At 35.4% G+C, this 24,475-nt stretch overlaps 1 protein-coding gene across 1 annotated transcript in view; it reads right to left on the bottom strand.

Annotated features, from left to right (window-relative positions):
• Positions 1-24,475, bottom strand: part of LOC129219926 (antizyme inhibitor 2-like) — a 143,008-nt gene that overhangs the window by 17,465 nt on the left and 101,068 nt on the right. Inside the window, exons 4-9 of the mRNA XM_054854243.1 lie at positions 17,094-17,170; positions 13,592-13,764; positions 10,456-10,590; positions 9,391-9,556; positions 7,249-7,393; positions 5,900-6,006 (exon numbers count right to left, since the gene is read on the bottom strand). Coding sequence (XP_054710218.1) covers positions 5,900-6,006; positions 7,249-7,393; positions 9,391-9,556; positions 10,456-10,590; positions 13,592-13,764; positions 17,094-17,170 — 803 coding nt within the window. The remainder of the gene's footprint in view (positions 1-5,899; positions 6,007-7,248; positions 7,394-9,390; positions 9,557-10,455; positions 10,591-13,591; positions 13,765-17,093; positions 17,171-24,475) is intronic.

Here is a 24,475-nt window from a genome sequence, read left to right as displayed (position 1 = left end):
CAGATGAAGGTGAAATTACAAATTAAATGAAAAGGATTATATTCTTTCCTGAGATAAAATGTATTTCTTAGACCATTAAATGGTAGTATTTTTTACAGATTTTCTCACGACATTTTTATTGTTAAAAAACTTTATGAACTAACCAAAATCTTCAACATATTATTCAGAGAAAACCAATAAATTAAAACATCAACAACATAAGAGAAGCACACTCAGATCGTATTTCAGTTACTATTCTCAAGAATATTAAAAAAAAAATCAACAGTCAAAGAAACTCATTTTGAAACAGCATGTATTATCTACCATGTTCTGCGTTTCTTTCAATGTGAGTTTATTGCGAATGTTTACAGCAAGCAGAATTTTCCAAACATAACAACAATACAGATGTAAATTACGATTTAGAAGAAACCCTACGAAAACGGAAATACTTCACAACAGTAAATCGTGAAATTAAAACGAACTAAAACTTTAAACAGCAATATTTCGCATGCAAATTCTACCTCACAATTTAAAGGGGCGGCTCTATTTGCATTTTACTCGGGGTTGCTTTAATGTATCCAGGTTACCATGCTGTTTAATAGAACGCGCTCGTTTTTATTTCTCATTACGCCAATCCTTATATATTATTTCTGTAGCCTGTTTTTGGTTTCTACGCCAGATTTTCCTCAAATCTTGATCGAATTCTTTGATTTACGCCTTATTTTAAAGCTTATGGTGCTGGCTACTGACGAAAAATAGACCCACGGTCTAAAAATTGTTTTTTTCAACCGAAAAACCTGTTTTAAAGAACCAGAATGATTTTTTCGGTTAAACTTATAACTTTAATTTGTGCTATGACCGACAGAGCTCAATAGCTTGATCGGCAGAGCGTTCTCTTCGTAACCAGGAGAATGCGTGTTCGGGCCCACGTCCGGACAATCTGCAACAAAAAATTAGAGAAATATCGCGCATTACATGAACACTTAATTAAGTGAATAGCAACTATGAAGGAGTAAAAGTTATGAGAAGGATACGCTCCTTGCTGATATGAATACTTGAAGTGACTTTGTGCTAAATTACTTCGTAATTGTACGTTTTTTTTTTTTTTTGCTTTTTAAGCTTTGGCTCTGGTAAGAAAATTAAAGCATAATGTAAGCGAAAATATAAGTAACAGTTTTAAGATTTCAGACTACAACAGAATTGTTTTTTGTTCAGAAAAAAATAATAAATCGTATATTGAAATATATATTCTTCTAATGAGTTTTTGACTTTTTGTACAAATAAAAAAATTACTACCTCAATTTGAAGGGTAAAATATATATTTTTTCTTCTTTTTGCAAAAAAACAAATAGCTTATCACATTTTTACTACATTCGAAAAGCTACGCTTAAAAAAGAGCATAGTTCAATTTATTTTGTATTTCAACCGTGCTGTTAAATGATGAACACGTGCTGCCATCTAAGTCATAACGGTTCAAACAGCCTGCGGTAACAAATTGTAAAAATTTTCAAGAATAAAAAAATGTTTCTTGAATATCTTATCTTATATATTATTCCCTTCTCATTTTAAAACTTATCAGGCTGGCTAATGAAGAAAAAAAGACTTACGGTCGAAAAATCAAGTTTTCGAAAACGCCCCTTGCTGTTTCAAAACCTTGATGCTGCCTGTAGTTCTTATGCATTTTTAAAAGCAAAGTTATAATGCAGTTTTCCATTTTTTACGTCGCTTTCGGCAAACAAAAAAAAGCCTGTGTGTGTGTTCATATTTTAATAAAGCTTAAAAGCACTGGATTTAGTTGTTTGGTTAAATTGATAAGTTTTTTTCGGTAGAGCGTTCGGCTATAAACTATCTGAACTTCGGGCAAGTTTGGGCTGTCTGATATAATATCCTTATATATTATTTCTGTAGCCTGTTTTTGGTTTCTACGCGAAATTTCCCTCAATTCTTGATCGATTTCTTTGATTTACGGCTAATTTTATAGCTTATGGTGCTGGCTACTGACGAAAAATAGACCCAAGGTCTAAAAATTGTTTCTTTTAGCCGAAAAACCTGTTTTAAAGAACCAGAATAAGGTTTTCGGTCAAACTTATAACTTTAATTTGCGCTATGACCGACAGAGCTGAGTAGCTTGATCGGCAGAGCGTTCTCTTCGTAACCAGGAGATTACGTGTTGGGGCCCACGTCCGGACAATCTGCAACAAAAAAATTAGAGAAATATCGCGCATTACATGAACACTGAATTAAATGAATAACAAGTATGAGGGAATAGAATAAATGAGAAGGAAATGCTCCTTGCTGATATGAAAACATTCATTGATTTTGTGCTAAATTACTTCGAAATTGCACGTGTTTTTTTTTTTTTTTTTTTGAAGCTTTGGCTCTGGAAAGAAAATTAAAGCATAATGTAAGCGAAAATATAAGTAACAGGTTCAAGATTTCAGACTACAATAGAATTGTTTTTTGTTCAGAAAAAAAATAATAAATCGTATATTGAAATATATATTCTTCTAATGAGTTTTTGACTCTTTGTACAAATAAATAAAATACTACCTCAATTTGAAGGGTAAAATATATATTTTTTCTTCTTTTTGCTAAAAAACAAATAGCTTATCACATTTTTACTACATTCGAAAAGCTACGCTTAAAAAAGAGCTTAGTTTCCAATTATTTTGTATTTTAACCGTGCTGTTAAATGATGAACACGTGCTGCCATCTAAGTTATAACGGTTTAAGCAGCCTGCGATAACAAATTGTAAAAATTTTCAAAAATAAAAACATTTTTCTTCAATATCTTATCTTATATATTAATCCCCTCTCATTTTAAAAATTATCAGGCTGTCCAATGACGAAAAAAAGACTTACGGTCGAAAATTCAAGTTTTCGAAATCGCCTCTTGCTGTTTCAAAACCTTGATGCTGCCTGTAGTTCTTATGCATTTTTTAAAGCACAGTTCTAATGCAGTTTTCCATTTTTTACGTCGATTTCGGCAAAAAAAAAAAAAAAAAAAGCCTTTGTGTGTGTTCATATTTTAATAAAGCTTAACAGCACTAGACTTAGTTGTTCGGTTTAATTGCTAAGTTTTTTTCGGTAGAGCATTCGGCTATAAACTATCTGAACTTCGGGCAAGCTTGGGCAGTCCGACATTATATCAAATTTATATTAGTATTACGCATTACATGTGCTCATAACATGCAAACGTAATAAAATAAACGCTGTGGGAATGCTACTTGGTGTTTCGACTCCTTTATGCAGGCTACAGTTATCATTCGGATAAGTTGACTGTTAATCGAAGGGTGTTCTTCCTTTTTTTTTAAGCTTTGACTACATCCAGACCACTCAGCATAATGTAAGCATAAAAAAGTATTAGATTTACCTAAAGGAAATCCTTTTTGTGCAGAAAAACATTTTCATTGTATGCTGAAATGTAGATGTTTCTAATAGCAGTGTTCGACCTTTTGTACAAATGAAAAAATACCACGCCAAATTAAAACTACGAGTTTCCCCCAGTAAACCTTTAATTTTTTATTCGCGCGAATACGATATAAAGCATTAAAATTATTATCAACTTCATTAGCAAGAAATCATTTTCTACTCCTCTGCTTTCTGCTGAAAAAAAAAAAAAAAACATTTTGTCTACGTTCGAAAAATTACACTTGAAAAACTTACTCAGTTCAACTGGTTCTGGTTTTGAATTTTAACTGTTCGATTAAAAGAGAAACATGTGCGGCCATTTAAGCCGTAACGGTTTAAGCAACCTTCTATGTGAAATAGTTCAATATTCAAAGACACTTATTTTCAATCTAATTTATTACTTCTCTAGAATGTTCGTTTCAATCGCTATGTGAGATCTCCGTCATTCTTTAATCAAATTCCATGCTTTGCGAATAATTTTAAATCGTATCATGCTGGTTAATGACAAAACATAGAAGCATGATCTTCTTCTTCTTCTTCTTCTTTTTTTTTTTTTTTTGGCAAAAAACTTTTTTTGCTGTTTTTTACTACGCATTCCTTCAATGAATAGCTTTCAAAAAGGAAGGCGCAATTGCTAGGTTTGTTGGGGTGTCGGGCTGTTAATCCGAATTGCGCCAATTCGAATCCGTGCCAATAAATATCTCTTTAATGTTTCTTTTTTTTCCTCACATGGGCAGGACTGTATTTGCCACAACCTGTTTTTTTACATGCACAATTATTGCTTTTTCACGAGTCACTACTCAGCCACACTTTTAATGATATTTATGTTTGAATTGAAAATATGTACGACCAAAAGGTGAGCGATGATCAAATTATCACAACGTTGTATTTAACGAGGTTTTGTTACTCATGTCTTTAAATTACATGCCTTCTCTTCTGCGCTTACTTTTTTTTCGGTTCTTCTTCATAATGTTCTTCCTTTGAAATTCTTAAAGAGCGAAATACCTTATGAAACGATTCGAAGCACAGTGCGGAGTTCCGCACGGGTCGACTAGTGTACTGTAATTCGTTTTGTTCGGCGATCCCAACCGGTCGACCACTGAGTAACCGGTGGCTAACCACTGCGTTCTATCATCAACCGGTTACCGTATTAATATGTTGATTAGTTGATTGAAGCACGTGATCATTAGATGTCACGTGATCGAATAACCGGTAGCTACCACCGTGAGCTCGACGAAACTCACTGGTCGACGGGTTACTAACCGCAGCGTTCTATGATCAATCGGTTAACATTCTAAGCAGTTGATTAGAGCACGTGATCATTAGCTGTCACGTGATTAACTAACCGGTAGCTACCGTAACGTAAGCATTGAAAGCGTTTCAAAATTCGCCGCCAGGAACATTGGGCGCCGAGCATTTTGGACGCCGGAAACATTGGGCGCCGAGCATTTTAGGCCCCGGGAATACTGGGCACAATATGCTCGGCGCCCAAAGTTCCCGGCGCCCAAAGTGCTCGGCGCCCAAGTTCCCGGCGCCCAAAATGCTTCGTGCCCAAAGTTCCCGGTGCCCAAAGTGCTCGGCGCCCAATCTTCGGCGCCCAATCTTCCTAGACCGAAGTTTTAAGCCGTAGGCTTTGTTAACAGTATGTTTTTCGAGGTTTAAATTAATTTTCGTTGTCTTTGGGAACGAAGTGTTCAAAGCTCTCCCCTGGAAATTTCTAAAAGCAAAATTTCGAGTTACATTCAAAAACAATGGTTATTAGAGCCCTCCCTGGAAATTCTTCAAACTTGAAGATGTAAAAACGCAATTTTAGGCCATCTTTGGGAGGAGAATTAGGGTGATAAATGAAGTCTTAAAGGTGCAATTACAAGCTATCTTTGGTAGTGACGTACGTTGCGAAAAACGTTTGGGGGGGGGAGGAACCATCTTTTAGAAGAGTTTTGAAATGGAACTCCAAAAAATGAATCTTAGAGGTCAAGTTTCAGCGCCTTCCCAGAAGCTTTTTGGTATTGGAGCTATAGAAGAGCAGTTTTGGAATATGCATTGAGATGTTATTTTAGGAGGTTGAAGGTAGGTGCTTTCCCTCGGGAAAGTTTCGATATTTAAGAATACCTAATATGTTGTTTGAGACTGTGTAACGTTATGGAAAGGGATAAAGTTGAAGTGCTCTCCCCAGACATTTTACAACTAAGAGATTCTACAAATGCAATTTTAAAGCTATATTTAGTGATGCTGTGAGAAGCAGTGAGAGATTCAGGGACTCTCTACAATAAAAGCACACTTTTAAACTTACTTGGGACAGATTTTCTGCTCGAAATTTAAATAGAAATAGTCTTTGGAATTATATATATATATATATATATATATATATATATATATATATATATATATATATATATATATATATATATATATATATATATATATATATATATATATATATATATATATATATATATATATATATATATATATAAAATTTATTTCACAATAAAAAAACTGAAGTTACCAGCAGAGGTTTCGGATGGACATCATAGGTCTGTATGCCCCTAAAAAAGGATCCGTAAATGCTTTCATTGATGTAGTAATCCACTTCAATAAGGTCTTCGTCACCACCTGAAAAAGGAACACTTACGTATAAAGCATTTACTTATCAACGAGTTTGATTTTAGAAAAGCAGAGGGGCTGTGTTACGGTAACGTAGCCGCGTATAGGGTTACCGCTATTCAAAATTTCAATATTGAAACTTCGGACAACGGCAACCCTATGATTGGAGCATTTTTGCTTAGGCAACCCTATACCATCGGTTTTGTAATATTTTTACTTACATTATTTTTTATATAATTTATGTGGAAATTCGATGAAGGTAAATTAATCATTTTTGGGCACCTTTTAGACCCTGGCAACTCTGGTTAAGAACCGGAAAAAGGTAGACAACCTTTCTTTAACGTTTTCTTTACAGCTTTTACTCTTCATTAATGAAAACAATTTTTGGAACTTCAATGAGGGTAAATTACTCATTTTGGGGCATTTTTCAGCCTCTGGCAACCCTGATTAGTTCACTCGTAACAGGTAGACAACCTTATTTTAACGTTTTCTTTACAGCTTTTACTCTTCATTTATGACAACAATTTTTAGTAACTCGAAGAGGGTAAATTACTTTTTTTAGGCATTTTTTAGCCTCTGGCAACAAATTTCCGGAAACTCGATGAGGGGTTAGTTATCTCCCTCATTCAAAACCTTTTATCCCCTGACAGCCCTGATTAGGGAGCTGAAAACGGTAGGCAACCTTAGTTTAGTTTAGCGTTTTTTTTTCCATCTTTTACTCTTCATTTATGATAATGATTTTCGGAAACTCGATGAGGGTAAATTACTCTTTTTTAGGCAACTTTCAACCCCTGGCAACCCTGATCAGTTCACATGAAAGAGGTAGAAATTCTTACTTTCACGACTTATTTACAACTTTTACTCCTCCATATATGGTAACAATTTTAGGAAACTCGATGAGGGTAGGTCAAGCCTAGTGGGATCTCGCCCTATTAATTGTTGACCACTTTTTCGTTTCTTCGTTCTCTTAAAATTAGTTTTACCAGTAAAACAGTTAAGTTACCGGATCCAGTTCAGCCTTGTAAAATTATAGCAATTTCCTGCATGTCAAAGGTTGCCAAAAAATATTATCAAATTATCATGCCGTGATGCGAGCTTCATTATTAATGACGTCAGGAGGGTTACTCCATCAGTGAATTGGCTATTATATATTGTCACCTCAGAGCACCACTAAGACATTTAATCCCAGGAATAACACTAAGATATTCTATTATTGCACTGAGGCGAGGATATGAGGATTATGAACTCTACCTGATTTCAAAGTATGTCTCTTCCCAAAGATTGTGGTGACCAGAGTAAAGGCTGACGCTACCAAGTAGCACCCGGGCTCAGCTATCAACTGTACCGAGGGGTCTGGGAAATATTTGCGCAAGGCCCCTCTGATGGCTTCACTTAGCTGCAAGATGAAGTTGTACTTGAGATTATTTAACTTACGAAAAATCAAGTTTGAATAAACAAATAATAGCATAGATAAAAGCAAATCTTGACAAAGCGCTTCAAAGCAGGAGAGTTTGCGAATTCGACTTTTCTTCTATACGCTGCAGATAAATTCCGAAGCGTTCCTGGAAAATAATGGGCTGCTAATGTGTTTAATTTCTGCTAGTAACATATCGGACAAAATACAGGAACGTTTCCAGCTAAAAGTTCGTAACCTTTCTGGAATCATCCTGGATTTTGTTTTGAAGAATTCCGAAACCTTTTCAATAAAAGCCAGTCTTGTTTCTGGAATAAATCAGGAACTTCCAGAAAAAACTTAGATGTGTTTTATAGTAATAGCTTAGGTGCCTTTCTGATTTTCCAGGAAAGTTCCTGAAGCAAATATGGTTATGTAGCTGAGGCAGAACTGCAAGCAAGTAACAAACATCATATTTGCCTGCAATAACTACAAAACTTTATTATCCAGAGACGGTATTTCACTCTTATTTGGGCCTCAGTCTTTCTGGTTGGGCAGTAACTGAGTTGAAGGCAAAACACCTAATAAAGAAGCTGAAAATATTTTTCACACTGGTATAGCTAAAAATTTTTTTCACAATAGTGAGAAGTCGGCATTCATGAAATGTGTAGGATTTGAGACACATTTTCTTAAAGAGTAAAAGACTTGGTTTGCACGGGAAACTGGCATGAACCCGTTAAATCCCAGAACGTGTCCCAGAAATAATATGTGACATTTCGAAATTTTCTTTCAGTGTATCTAAGGCCCCTATATATACGAGCCGACGCATCAGCTTTAGATCAGCCGTTTTGGATCGGAGCACGTGTTTGAGTGGGCTGTCTTTTCTGGCAAGTTATCACGTTAGGTGATTTTTCATTACAAGAAATTATTAGCGGCACGGGAATTGTTTATTAAGTTAAATATTATTTTTGGTCAATTTGGCAAAACCGGAAACTTTACTCTGGTAACCCTAGCTCCGCAACAATGAAAAATCCGATCCAAAATGGCTTAACTTAAGCTGATGCGTCAGCCTGTATATATAGTAGCTCTAAGTGTATTTATGTATCAGTGGCGGCTCGTGGGAGGGAGCCCGGGCCCCTCACATTTTTCAGACAATAATTTATAACTTTTTATTTATTTTAAATTTTTCTTTCTTTTTTTTTTGTGCGTAGGTGCTTAAAAAAAAGATCGTACCGTATTATCATGCGTATAAACCACATATTAACTGTTGAAAAAGGGTACAATTAATGAGGTGCGGATTATCTGTGTGTTTTTTTCCCTCAACACTAACGCATTGAACCTCTATATTTACAGCAGGCTTCTCTAAGACCGTTACCCTGCCTGTATGTTGTTTATTTTACGTATCTAGAATGTTCTTACGCGATTCAGATAATGTAAAATAAACAACATACAGTAAAGGAAAAAGCCTTCATTTGCACAAGATTAGACCGTTTGGTCATTTCTTGACTTTTTGTCTTCAAGTAATTAGCGTACTATAAGGACAATTTGTAGAAGAAATCATTATTTCTTATATTAGCTTTGAATATACCTTAAAAGTTATTAATCCTTCATGTTTTTAATTCCCCCACCCTACAGATCTTATAACCTAACCCAAAAAGCCACAACCAACCATTTGACAGGATTTCGCATTCTCTTTGGCACGATCATTGGTTTTATTATGGCAACTCGAGCTAAACAAAACATCTCTCGCCAAAAAAGTGATAAATAGCTCGTTTTCTCCATTGAAATACGGCCCTTGCGACCGGCTGTCATGTGACAATCATACATAAAACGGTTTCATATTGACTCCTGGAAAGCAGCCCTGTTAGATCTCTTCGGTGAGGACACATAAAATTTCAATTTAATATCACTTAGATCATTGCCAAATTTGATGAATTCTCAACTGAACTATGTTAATGCAATATGCATAATTCATCATAAAAAATGTCCCCCAGGCTTACACATCGGAACGATTCCTCTGTTCCCTTTGATCCGAAGAATCCTCCTCCCAAGTCCAGGATTTCGAACCGAAACCCAAATTCTTCTGCAATATCGAACACTGTCCGGCAGTCTCGAATCGTAGACACAAAAGAGTCTGGATCTGTGCACAGGGCTCCCACATGGAAACTGAAAGAGATTATTTTGCATTTTATTCATCGCAATGTTTTGGAAACTGCTTGTTTAATGCTACCATAATACGTCAGTTTGCCAATGTGGATCACGACTGAGTTTCAAACAAGACTAAAAATTCTATTTAGAAGAAAAATAAATCGCGAAGTAAATAACTTATATCGCGAAGAAGTAAAATAATTCGCCGAATAAAATAAATAAGTCATAAAATATAACATTAAAAGTTTCATTACAATAATCCAAAAACTAAAATCATAACAATGAAGGTTCCATTAAAATATTAACGTTTTTTTTTGTAAGGTAAGTACGCCCGTAATTATGGCGGTGACGTGAAAGACAGTTTTCTGCTTTCGCCATTTTAGAAAATAAACAAGCCGTCAAGCACCATCTAAACAACTGTACTGCTTGTATCGGAAAAGGTTTGATGCCAACCGGTCGAAGATCCTCCATGTTCGCTTAATGGTGACTGGGGCACGTTTAACATGTCATGGTCACAAAGTCCTCGAAGTTCCCACTCCAAATCAATACCTCTGTGGGTGCTGAACCAGGAGTTTTTCGATTTTTAGTGTCAATCAAGATTATTGAAATGTTGAAAGGTGGTGTTTCATCTATCGTGCTGTATGAGCTAAATCGGACTTCCACCTAATGGTGCTCCGTTACCCAAAGCCGTATTTTTGTGCCTAAAATCGGGTAGCATTGTCTACTCGGGCTAGGGTGACCGAGTGGTTTAAGCAACAACAACTTTGTCATAAAAGTACCGCAATTAGCTTTCAGCTCATATTTAGGATCTCAGGCTATGAATGAAATCAGTCTCAGTAAAAAATAGAGGGATGTTAATAGCAAAAACTGTCAGTAAATATCACTTTGACGTTCCATAGAGGTGCGCTTATTCGTACCTCACTCCAACGATGTTGAGCCCAAGATCCCTGGCCGTCTTCAGCAAGTCTTTGACGTCCGAAATGTCGGATCCAAATTTGTCGCTCAAATCCCACATGCAGTGCACGTTTTTCGGTCTCAGACGCAGCAACAACCTGCAAACAGATATAGTATTTGCCGATGAAATAGTTATCTTACTCTCGGGTGATTTCATATACTTCTTTTGATATAAGTACTTTCCAATTCGCAATTCAAATAAACTATAAGAGGCGCTGCAGTCTCTGACTAATGACTGCTGAAAGAGGTAAAACCAAGACTGCGCTCCAACGTAAGATATGACCTGTTCAATGAGATCTACCTTGCAAGTTATACCTTATATGTTTTACCTCTTTCTCTAATTTATTAAATCACCGCCAGGTGGCGGATTCAAGCTCTAGAATTACGAATCTACTTTCAACAGAATGAAGTAGATTTTAAATTACACTCTCTACTTACATTGGAAAGAAGTGCAAAGTTTTGGTACTCCGTAACAATATAACCTTTAAAGTAAGTTTGATTAACGGAAGAATTTAATAAAACTGAATGAAAATAAAGCTTAAAAATTTTCGGGCCCCTTTCGACTTCGGGCCCGACCGCATTGCGGGGTCGTGCGGTACATAGTTACGCCCCTGGGACTCGAATATTTTCCCTGTGGTTTCGCTGGATATTTTCCCCGCTGAAACCGATTTCAGGACAGATTAGAATCATTAAAATTTGACATTTTTAATTATTCATTAATGGCTGGAGAAGAAATGTTTTTACATTTTTGCAAAGAAAAAAGTACTAAAAGCAAGGAAGTTCTAAGTTCAAATGGGGGGGGGGGGCTAGAGCATCTACTTGCTCCCCATATGGGCGCCTTTGACATAAATTGCGGATGCATATCTCGTGATTACAAGAACCTTTCTTAAGCTTTTTCGAACGACTTGTCATCTATTAACCAGGCCCGACGAGAGACCATGTCAGCCTAATCGAAAACTAGGGGCTCGGGGGGGGGGGCGACACTGACCCCCTTCATCCCAAAAAAAGAAGGAAAGAAAAAAGAAAGGAAGAAAAGGGGGGGGGGACTGCGAATAATAGATTAAGTATATTAAGTATAATTGCAGGCGAGTAAAATTTTGATACTTGCTTGCAATTCCGTCTTAGCTTTGGTCATGTTTGCAATACAGCTTTTAGCACTTTCTTGATAAATCGAGAAGGATGCCAAGCTATTATATTATGCCTGCCTAAGTTTACTCTAAAGATCCAGAGACACGACTGGCTTTAAACGGGAAGATTTCTGAATTTTTCAGGAGGCTTTCAGGATAATTTCAGGAAGGTTACTGAATTTTAGCGGAACACGTTCCTGGTTTTTTTCAAGATATGTTACTGGCAGAAATTGGGCACATTAGCTGCCCATTATTTGCCATGAACGTTTCTGAATCGTTTTTACAGTGCAGGATCCCTTCCCGCAAACACTTTATCATTTATAGTTCAGCTCCAGTGGTGTCGGACTGACAATCCAAATATGCCTTGTTGTTTTTTAGATTACAAAAAGTTATTGTACGACCAATGCAAGAGTTGTACAATTAAGCAAAATAAAAAGCGAATGTTCGCGCATTTATCGTTCCGTTCTTGCTATCATTATTTAGAATTATCATTTAAATGAATATTTTTTTTTATTATACATATTTAATCCGGATAAACCGTAGATCCAGATAAACGGGAACCGGATCAACGAGGTTATACTATATTCAAGGAAATTTAAAGGTCAGTCTTTTATTCAAATCCGCACCGCAATACATTAAATGTGGCAGTGGAGAAACAAAAGGATGTAAGTAGACTTTTTAAAGTTTCTAGGGAAACGCATTTGAAGTTGAGATCCTACTGTCTGACCACGGATTGTATGGAAAGACAAACATCCGTTTTACAGCCGGAAATGGACGAATCTATTATTTTTTACCGATATCAGCTTTTGCAGAAGCAGAGTCTCATTCAAATGAGCGGAATACGCGCATCAAATTTTCACTTTTCCCCCTTATTCATAGATTCGCCTTATTAAGACGTTTGGAAATTCCATGCAATCCGTGGTTGAACAGTAGATAGGTTTTCATTGTTTTTTTTTTTTTTTTTTTTAAAGTCCTGCTGTATATCAGCACCTACCAGGAATACTAGTTCGACCTCTTGCCCCGAAACAGAGGAGAGGTTATCTCGATATTCTTAGTTTTGGCACTTACACCTCTTTGCTTCTCACTGCCTCAAATAAAGAATCTTTATCTTCTTTACTAATAATAAAGCTGAAAGTCTCTCTGTCTGGATCTCTGTGACGCGCATAGCGCCTAGACCGTTCGGCCGATTTTCATGAAATTTGGCACAAAGTTAGTTTGTAGCATGGGGGTGTGCACCTCGATGCGATTTTTCGAAAATTCGATTTTGTTCTTTTTCTATTCCAATTTGAAGAACATTTTCCGGAGCAAAATTATCATAAGATGGACGAGTAAATTACCAAGTTATCATAACGTGGAATCGTAACATGGGCAAGCCAATTGGCGAGAAATTCACCATACATTATTTGTAAATAAGCAGACGAACCAAAAGACCTTCTAATTTTTGTGCTACGGGCAAAGCCGTGCGGGTACCTCTAGCTAATAATAAAGCTGAAAGTCTGTCAGGATGTCTGGATCACTGTGACGCGCATAGCGCCTAGACCGTTCGGCTGATTTTCGTGAAATTTGGTACAAAATTAGTTTGTAGCATGGTGGGGGTGGGAGGGGGGGTTGCACTTCGAAGCGATTTTTCGAAAATTCGATTTTTTTTTATATTCCAATTTTTTAAGAAAATTTTACCGAGCAAATTATTTCAACGTGGACGAATAAATCACGGAATTATCATAACATGGAACCGTAACATGTGCAAGCAAATGAATATAACAAATTGGCGAGAAATACATTATCCATTATTTGTAAATATACAGGCGAACAAAATGACCTTTTAATTTTCTACTACGTTCAAAGCCGTGCGCGTACCACTAGTAATTTATAAAGCAAAGTTGAAAGGTTCATTAGTTGTTTTACATCTATTAGTTTAAAAAATTTTCCGATTAAAAAAATAATTATTAATCCATCAGAAAGTAATGGGTACCTTGCGTTCGGATGGAATTTGAAAATTTTGTGTAATTCTTCTTTGTTGTCAAACGTCAGAAGATCGACTCCTACGCTAGCGGCGTATTTGAGTGCTTTATGTGTCTTTATGGTGTGAGCAAACACGATGTTCTGAGGGGAGCATCCAGCTTCTAAAACCATGCGAATTTCTCCCTAAATAAAAAGCAAACAGAAGATATTAGCAACACTCAAAAGCATACCATTTAAATCTTTGAGCATCAGCTCTTATTACATGCATACTAGAGAGAGAGAGAGAGAGATGATGAGAGATATTCATTGTTTGCTTGCTAATCCACATCTCTCAAAAATTTGCCTTGAAGTATCGTTTTTGGTGATGGTTGAGGATTACGATAAGAGTGTTTGATACAAATACCAATAGTTGTGCAATCACGAATTACTTATTATCGTCACTTGACTAAAGTCGATGTTGCTCTGATATTTCAGATTACGGCTGTTTTTAACATTTATTTAGAGAGGGAATTTTTTTTTTTTGTCGTCATAGTTACAAATCGTCTGAGGTTTCATTTCATTCATATTTTTTCAGGGATAAACTCAAGCAGATTTAACATTGAAAAAGAAAAGAAAAAAAAAAGTTTTTTTTTTTCGTGTAAAATGACGGTTTTTCTTTTTTTCCTTTTTTTTTTTTTTTTGAAAAAAAAAAACACCTATATCGATGAACTTAAACAGCCAAGCTTCATCTAAATACAAACTTTCCAGATTACTTCTTCCCTCATATTTAAGACTGGTAAGAAATAAAAATTCATAACGTTACCTGCTGTAAATAATCTTTATGATAAGTGTACAGGTGGATATCAGTCATAAAAAAAATTTCTTCATTACCGCAGCCTATTTTTTTTTTTTTTTTTTTTTGATATGTAATAGGAGAGTTCAAAAAGTAAGTTACGCTCGAACACTTTAGGTCAAAAAACACTTCATTGAGAAGTGTGCTGCAATACAATATCACAGTGCTTCTCAACCTTTTTTACTTTTCGGCACACTTAAGAAATTTCTAGATCAACGGGGCACACTAAACTTAATTTCGCAATGGTAATATAGAAATGTTTTTATCATTCACTGGTAAAAGGACGGGGGGGGGGGGGGACTTTTCTCATATGAATAAAATAACTATAACTAACGTAGTGTATTTAAATTAATTTATAAAGTAGAAATATTTGGAATATATCGAAGTTGATAATATACAACAAAACTACCTATATCAGACTTTACAGAAAATTATAGGGTACACCAGGGCACGTTTATGAGGATTTTTTTCAATGAATTTTAATTTTTGTGTTTTAACAGAATACATTTTAAACATTGTGATTGTATGAAGCAGTTAATGGAATCAAAATTTGTATATTCAGTTAATGCGCAGCTTGTGGTTTTAACCGTAAAAAAATGTTGTTGTTTTTTAAGTCCAAGTTGTTTGCGTAAACTTACCCCGAACGCGGGGCAAGTTTACGCAAAGTAAAAATCTTAGCAAGGGATAAGTGTATTAAATATTTAACCAGGTTTAAATGTTTTACTTATCTTAAAACACTTTAATAATAAGAAAATTACACACAATTAATTAAAGAACATTTTATAGGCATGAAGACAACGCTATATGATTGTAAGCTATAAGATACGAATCTGTTACTTAATTAGAAATGAATGGTGATTTTCAAAACTAAATAACCTGAAACTATTAAAGGTTTGAACAGTACAGAACGAAAAAAGCGTCCGGTCCCCGTTTTGAAGTAAGACAGAGTAATAAGACGCAGTACAGGGACGTAGCCAAGGACGTAGCCAAAAAAAAAAAAAAAAAAATTTTCATGGTAGTGAATTATATCATGAATATTTAATAATGAATTATGAATAATGAATTATGAATTATTTTCTTACATTAAATGTGTTTATATGACTACATAAGATTAGAACATCGTTTCATGTTCCTAAATGTACCTGAATTATTAAGAATCATGCATATGTTGTATCTTGGAACGTGTCCTAAGGTACAAAATGTTTCGCTATCCCAAGGTACAATTACCACGTGGTTTAAGAAAAATCGAAATGATGGTCAATCTAGATGCACTATCATTATTTTCTCATAAACAAATTATTTAAAGTACTTCTCTTTTATAACAAAATAAAATTCAGTTGATAAAATTTACAATTACAAAGACAGAAAATGAAATAAAAATGAAGAAAATATTTACTTTTGAGTCGTGAAATTTTCTTTCTCTCACAAAATCGTCAATTTTACTCATTTGATGCTGATTTTTACTATGGCCCCATTTAATGGCGAAGGATACTAATAGAGATTACTAAAACATGGCAGATAAGAATAGATTCTTAGAAATTAGTAGTGTCCCAAGGTACAAACGTCCCGTCCCAAGATACAACACTCTCCCCTAACTAAAATCATTCTGACGCAATGGTAGGCGTGTCCACTTTTTATTTCGGCAACTCATATACGTTAGCGAAACAGCTGGTTAGTACTTTTTCAGAACGCTTTTCTTCGTTTTCTGCAAAGATGAACATTTATAAAGACCACTTCTGCACGGAATCAGGCAAACGTAGAAAGAGTAGGTTGTTTTCTCCGCATTGAGAATGCAGTAGCCGTAAAGCAACTTTCACAGAGATCATTCTGTAGGCGCGAGAGTTGACATGCAACTCTTTTGAAGACAAAATTTAAACAGCAAAAAAAGAAAAAAGGTCTTTAGAATATTCCAAAATCGAGATGTGCAGATTAAAATATTCCAGGCTAATTGGCAACACATTAAAAAAAAAAAAGTGCCATAAAGAGACACCATGGAAGTGAAAGTTTATCTCTTTTCCTTTTTCTCATTTTAAACTGTTACTTCACCAGCAAGATTTCTCTCACACCACGCTCTTGTTCTTTCTGCACCTAACTTTGGCATATTCACAACAAAGTTGTATATTTTAATGAAGAAGCGGTTTAATGAAGAAAATAGATGATAAACAACTGCAAAATTAAACAATACTCTGAATCCGCTTTTTAATTGTTGCCAAAAACGATGAAACTTTTTTTTCGTAATTATGAAGCAAATGTTGTTAATAAGAGTCAGCAAACTAATTCAAAGGCTGAAGTCAAGCAATATGGATTACGCTTTAAACTGATGTCTTGACTTGAATTATATGCTTGCTTAATTTCAGCCTTGAACTTAATTTGTTAAACTTATTGACAAAACTCATAGATATAGTATAATCTAAGGCTCCTATGTATATACGACTATATATATAGCGGCTCTAGTGTAGCCTACATCTATGTTAATACTACATCTATGACAAAAAATACTTTATAATTACGATTAATTTTCATTGTCTTCGACAACAATTAAACAACAACTTCGTCATCTCCGTCCCACACAAAGGTTGAGGATCAGAATTTCAAAGCCCTCACATGAAAAATTTCACTTCAAAAAAAAAAAAAAAATGTATAGGCTATGAAATAAAATCTCCAAGATTGCTGTACTTACTTCACTAGCACAGTCGAAAGATAAGCCAAGGCGAGTAAAGAGCTTCAAAAGGAGGGGATCTGAATTTACTTTCACAGCTGTAAAAGAGGTAAGTAATCAAGAATCTAAATAAATTTACCATATAGATTTTTGGCTTAGGGTAAACCGACCAGTGAATGACCCCCCTCCCCCTCCCCCCATGAATGAGCAGTTCGTAATTTAAGCAGTAAGTGTCCGCCAGGGCTTAGGCAGAAGTACATGAAAAATATCGACAGCCCGTTCATGATATCCATTGACTGCAGTTTCGTCCTTATTGGTAGTTCTTATCGTCTGCAGCTGAGCCTAGAACTTTAATTTAATTATTATAATTTTCATTGCTTGCGTGAGTTGCAACGTTAAAATTTAAGTTTCTTGATGGAACAAAAAGATTACTGAGTAGCGATAAGTCAAGCAGCGTTGCTGCATCACATTCTTTTCATTCTGAAATATCTCGATCATTCTAAGTCATATTTATTTCTAAATTTATGTTAAATGTTACGTTCGTGTGTTGTAATAAATGTTTCAGTATAGTTATTGCAAGTATATTTTATTGCGAATTCACAACGAAGAGTAAGCGGCTCTACAATTCAAAAAAAGTCACGTAGCCCGCCATGTTCAACCATTTTTGGAGCCACCAGTGAGGATTTTGATGTTTCGTTTATGATTCATGGAATCCTTTTCATAAGGTACGATATTTTAAAATCTCTTGTAATGAAAAATGCAAATGTAGGACATTGCATAAAACGTAAATAACGGACATTTGATTCTTATTCGAATGCAAATTCCCATGAACATTTTTATTCTAATTCATTTGTGCTATAAATGAAACTGAGACTTTTATTCATTGAAATGGTTGATATTCTATTCTGAGTGAAGTGTATAAGAAACGTTTATCGGAAAAATCATTCTTGAATGTTGATACATTTTGTTGTAATTCTCGGAAAAGGTTCTTAACCCTGGTTTACAACAGAAGATACACATTCTATTTTATTATACTTTATTGCATGATATAGAGACATTCTATTCTATTTATTCTCATGCTATCTATCATTTTGTGATAAACCATGACTTCTAAAGCTGCATCTGCGTATGAAAAGCAAAAAAGAAACGAGCTACTATTCGCAACAACTAAGCTACTGAATAAAATTTCTGAGCAGTTAAATAATGAAGACGTTACTGTGGAAGATTTAAGCACATTCAAGCTGCAATTAAATAGTAAGCTAAATCAAATTCAAGTCGCTGATGCAGAAGTTGAAAACTTAATCGAAGATATGGATGAATTCGAAAATGAAATAGAAGCTAGCCAAGAATATTCAGATAAAATTCTAAATCTTCAGTTCGATATTGAAAGCAGAATTGAAAAAATTAAGCTTGACTTTGAGAAAGATAATCGGTCTACATTACCATCGCGAAGTGGACCTTTTCAAACAAGTACGAGCATAAATTTGCCTAAATTCGATCTTCCAGCATTTAACGGAAATATAAGTAATTGGATTAGCTTTAAACAAATTTTCATTTCGACTATTCATGATAATTCTAATTTAAGTCAACTACAAAAATTGCAATACTTGCATGCATCAGTTACAGAAGAAGCTGCTCGACTAATAAAGGGCTTTCCTATCACAGAAAATAATTATTCTCAAGCTTGGGAAACGTTAATTAGTCGTTATGACAACAAAAGAGAGTTATCATATGCTTTAGTTTCGAAAATATTTGGCATTAAACCAGTCAAATTGATGACTTCTAAATCTCTTCGGGATATTTTGGATTCTTGCAATGAAGCAATTCGTAATCTAAAAACGTTGGGATTTGAGTTAGACAAACTTTCAGAATTAATCATTATTCAATTTCTCGAAAAACGCTTAGATGATAATATCCGAAAACAGTGGGAGCTCACATTAGAAGATGAAGAAATTCCATCGTATAAGGAATTTATTGAATTTTTAGAAAAGCATGCCAGAAGCATGAAAACCTGCAAAGAAAACTATCCCAAAGAGGAACTTTTGAAATCCATTTTGTCAGTTAGCTATAATTCCGTAACAAACGTAAATCGTAGAAGTTGTGTATTGTGCAATTTAGATCATGCATTGTTCAAATGTTCAGAATTCAAAAATTTGAGCCCTCAAGAACGGTGGAATCTAGCGAAGAAGAATAAACTTTGCTTTAACTGCTTGAGAGCTAATCACGATGCTTCGAAGTGTAAAGTTACTTTTCACTGCAAAGATTGTTCTAAAAGACACCACACTCTCTTACATGATTCTTCATACAAATCGAACCTTTCAGTCGATAATTCTGCACAGAGGTCAAGTGAGTCTGTTCAAGTTAATAATTCTCAGTCCAGCAGTCTAGCTTTAACTGGTCTGAATAATTCGTGCAATATTCTGCTATCTACAGCTTTAGTCAAAGTCAAGGATTCTCAAGGACATTGGCAACTGTGTAGAACTTTACTCGATTGTGGTTCTCAAACCTCATTGATGACTGAAAAATGCTGTAATAGACTTAATCTAAAAACATTTTCAACTAATCACTTAGTCATAGGAACTGGTAATCAAGTTGCTGGAAAGTCCAATTACTTAGTAAATTTAAACTTTACTCCACGGTTTAATTCAGAAACCTTTTCTACTAAAGCACTAATAGTTAAAGAACTTACTACGAAATTACCAAATTTCCTTATTTCTAATCATAAATGGTCACACATTGAAAGTTTGCAGTTAGCAAATCCTGATTTCTACATCTCCAGAAACATAGACATAATATTAGGTGCAGATGTATTTTTTGACATAATTCAAGGTCGCAAGATAAGTGGTGGAAAAGACACATCTACTACTATTCAATCAAAGTTAGGTTGGATTCTCTCAGGAAGGGTATCGTCCAAGTTATATGAAGGTATAGAAAATACCAAATTGAGTCACCATTCCAGTGTAAAAATTGATGAAGTTCTTCAGAAATTCTGGGAATTGGAATCTATTCCTCAGAAAGAAAAGTTAAGCATTCAAGACGCAAACTGTGACAAGTTTTACTCAGAAACTACAACTAGAGATGACACTGGAAGATATGAAGTCAAACTGCCATTCAAGGAAGAACCAAGTCTTGGAAATTCGAGAGATCAAGCGGTTGCACGATTTCTGTCGTTGGAAAGGAAACTAATCCAAAATCCTAGCATGTATGATCAATACAAGAATTTCATGAGGGAATATTTATCCTTAAACCACATGGAATTAGTGCAAGCAGAAGAGATCATAGTAGAAGATCGCAAGTGTTTTTATATGCCACACCACGGAGTAATTAGAGAACATAGCAGCACCACCAAATTAAGAGTTGTGTTTGACGCATCAGCTAAATCATCAACAAACATCTCGCTAAATGATGTTTTGCATGCTGGACCCAAACTCCAGACTGATCTATTTTATATTCTATCAAATTTCAGAATACACTCCATAGCTCTTGCGGCTGATATCGAAAAAATGTTCCAGCAAATTCTTGTCTCACATTCAGATTCTGATTTTCAGAGAATTATATGGCGAGAAAATCCCGATCAAAAGATTGAAGACTATAGATTGAAGACAGTGACTTACGGAACTGCTTGCGCACCGTATTTAGCCATAAGAACTATTAAAAAACTTGCTGAAGATGAAGAGATGAATTTTCCTAAAGCCTCAAAAGTTATCGACAAGGACTTTTACGTAGATGATCTATTAACAGGAGCCGATTCAATTCAGGAAGCTGAAAATCTCATGAGTGATTTAATTAATCTAATGAGAAGAGGTGGATTCACTCTTCGAAAATGGATATCAAATGAACATAGTATTCTTTCAAAATTACCTCCTGAACTAAAAGGAACAGAACAGTCTATAAATATTGCTGAAGATCAGTCAGTGAAACTTCTTGGCATTCAGTGGGATCCAAATCAAGACACATTTGCGATTCATTTAAATCCAGCTCAAAAAGTCACCACAAAACGGCAATTATTGTCAAGCATTGCTAGAATTTATGATCCCCTCGGTTTCATTTCACCCTCTACAGTTTTAGCTAAAATTATGATGCAGAAATTATGGTTATGCAAGTCAAAATGGGATGATCCACTCCCAGACAGTATCCTTAAAGAATGGACAAGTTTTGCTTCACAGCTTCCGATACCTGAAAATATTCAAATGCCACGACATTTCTTCATCCAAAATTCTGCAGTAAAATGTATTCAAATCCATGGCTTTTGCGATGCTTCCCAAAAGGCTTTTGCTGCTGTCCTTTACATGAGATCAGAATTTGAAGACGAGAAAGTCAAGATTAGTTTAATCGCCGCGAAAACCAGAGTCGCACCACTAAAAACAATAACGCTTCCTCGTTTGGAGCTGTGTGCAGCTGTATTGTTAAGCCAACTCTACAAGAATGTAGTTGAAAATCTTGCCATTCAAGTAGATGAGTCATTCTTTTGGACGGATTCCCAAATAGTGCTTGATTGGATAAATTCCGAACCTCATAAATGGAAATCCTTTACTTCTAATAGGATATCGCAAATTCATATTAATACACAAGTCGATGCCTGGCATCACGTTGTAAGCAAAGAGAACCCTTGTGATTGTGCCTCAAGAGGACTCATGCCTTCAAAACTTCTTAATCATTCACTATGGTGGAAAGGTCCTTCTTGGCTTTCAGATTCGCCAATAGTTATCTCTCCACAAAATCATTCAGCTTCGGAAAAAGAAAAAATCTCAGAAGTGTCAGTGAAAACGGCAAGTTATTCTAATCAAGTAGAAGGCGAGTTAAACTTCATTCATAACTATTCTTCGCTGAGTAAGCTTTCTAGAGTAGTTGCTTATAGCGTACGATTTATTCAAAATGCAAAATGTGACAAAAATAATCGGAAAGTAGGTTCTCTTAAGACATCAGAATTACTTGACGCCACAACTCGCATTGTAAAGTTGGTCCAAGATTCAGAATTCAAATCGGAAATTCATGCTATTCAAACTAAAGGGAGTTTGCCAGCTAAAAGTTCCTTAATATCATTGAATCCTTTTCTTGACAAAAACGGTATTTTAAGAGTTGGCGGCAGACTTAAACACTCTAATATGTCAAATGATCAAAAACACCCAATGCTACTTCCTAAAAATCATCACCTTTCGGATTTAATTATTGATTATTATCACAAACTCTCTCTTCATGGAGGAACACAAGTTGTACTCTCACTCATTAGACAGCGGTTTTGGCTGATATCAGGAAGAGATAAAGTCAGAAGAAATATTCAGCGTTGTCTGACATGCTTCAAGATGAAGAAGAAAATCATGTGCCAAATTATGGGAGATTTACCTAAAGATCGCGTTCTTCCTTCCAGACCATTTCTCAAAACGGGTATAGATTTTGCAGGGCCGATAATAACGAAGCCAAATCTCAAGAGAACAAGGGTTACCACAAAGTCATACATTGCTTTATTCATTTGCTTCACGACAAAAGCAGTTCATCTTGAAGTTGTGTCCGAACTAAGTACAGATTCATTCTTAGCGTGCCTCAGAAGATTTATATCGAGAAGAGGAAAACCTTCAGACATATATACTGATAACGGCTCTAACTTTAAAGGTGCAAGAAACTATTTATACAGTCAAATGGAAATTCTTAAATCAGCATCAGTTCAGGACTTTGCTTCAGAACTGTTTATTAACTGGCATTTCATCCCACCCAGTGCACCTCATTTTGGAGGTATCTGGGAGTCTAACATCAAATCAATGAAGCAACATCTTTACAAAGTATGTAAATCAGCAGTGCTTAATTATGAAGAATTATCAACTTTAATTATTCAGATTGAAGCATGTATGAATTCAAGACCACTAACTCCTCTTAGTAGTGATCCAAACGACCTTGATCCCTTAACACCGGGTCACTTTCTGATTGGAGCACCGCTTCTAGCAATGCCTGAGTCTTATCATGCAGAAAATTCGCTATCATACACTTCAAGATTTAAGTTGATTCAAGCTCTTCGCGAAGGATTCTGGAGGCGATGGAGTGCTGAGTATCTCACACAGTTACAGCAGAGAAGTAAATGGAAGTCATCTAACCAAAATATAAAAACTGGACAACTGGTGTTGTTAAAAGAAGATCTCAAACATCCCATGAAATGGAGTTTAGGAAGAGTTATGGAAACTTTTCCTGGAGAAGATGGAGCTGTAAGAGTTGTTCAGGTGAAAACTACATCAGGAACATTTAAAAGACCAATAACTAAGATTGCTCCCCTACCAACTTAGACTTAGTTTTGGACATTTGCCAATGGGGGGGGGGGGAGTATGGTAGTTCTTATCGTCTGCAGCTGAGCCTAGAACTTTAATTATTATAATTTTCATTGCTTGCGTGAGTGGCAACGTTAAAATTTAAGTTTCTTGATGGAACAAAAAGATTACTGAGTAGCGATAAGTCAAGCAGCGTTGCTGCATCACATTCTTTTCATTCTGAAATATCTCGATCATTCTAAGTCATATTTATTTCTAAATTTATGTTAAATGTTACGTTCGTGTGTTGTAATAAATGTTTCAGTATAGTTATTGCAAGTATATTTTATTGCGAATTCACAACGAAGAGTAAGCGGCTCTACAATTCAAAAAAAGTCACGTAGCCCGCCATGCTCAACCACTTATTATGGACTCATTAATCTGGAATATTCAATCTCGGTCTGGAGGTTGATGTCGTCTGCTTTTTCCTTCAATTTCGAGTTGAACCGCGCCATTTCTAACGAACTCTCGCTAGTGTGCTTTGTTAATTTTAGCAACCAGTTTTTAGTTAATCTGAACTTCAACGATTTCTATCTCGGTTATTGACTGCTAGCAGTACCCGCACGGTGATGCCCATGCTAAGAAGTTAAAGGAAGTCCATTGAACAAGAAAAATCCACGCCCCGCTTCTGATGTTAAATGATCATTTTTCTTCAGCTAAAATGCGTACACACCTTTTCAAAAAACTTAATTCAAGTATCTCTGGAATTTATAACTATTTGCCAAAACACATAAAAAGATTAACAGTAGCTTTTAAACTCAAAATAATCCTCCAACTACATAGTTCATCGCTTAACGCGCCAAGCAACCAAGCTACCGAAACCCTGCTCTTTAGAGAGTGAAGCGGTTTTTTCCCTCTGCAGTTTAAAGTGTTTCGCCAAATAAACTATGCTATAATAAAAACGTTATAAAGAACAACGATAATTGAATGGTACGACAAATCAAATTATTTACTTAGATACGTAACTACACTGGTGTGCAAAAATTAAGGAAGAGACGGTTTTTTCAATATAACTTTGTACAAAAGCTTTCCAAATCAGCACATTTAATACCGTAAGATCCCCAATACGTAAGGACATGTGTAATGTAAGCAACACTTACTAAAAGAGAA

The sequence above is a fragment of the Uloborus diversus genome, chromosome 4 (assembly GCF_026930045.1).
Source record: "Uloborus diversus isolate 005 chromosome 4, Udiv.v.3.1, whole genome shotgun sequence".
NCBI classification, from domain to species: domain Eukaryota; kingdom Metazoa; phylum Arthropoda; class Arachnida; order Araneae; family Uloboridae; genus Uloborus; species Uloborus diversus.
This window is presented reverse-complemented; position numbering and strand designations above follow the sequence as displayed.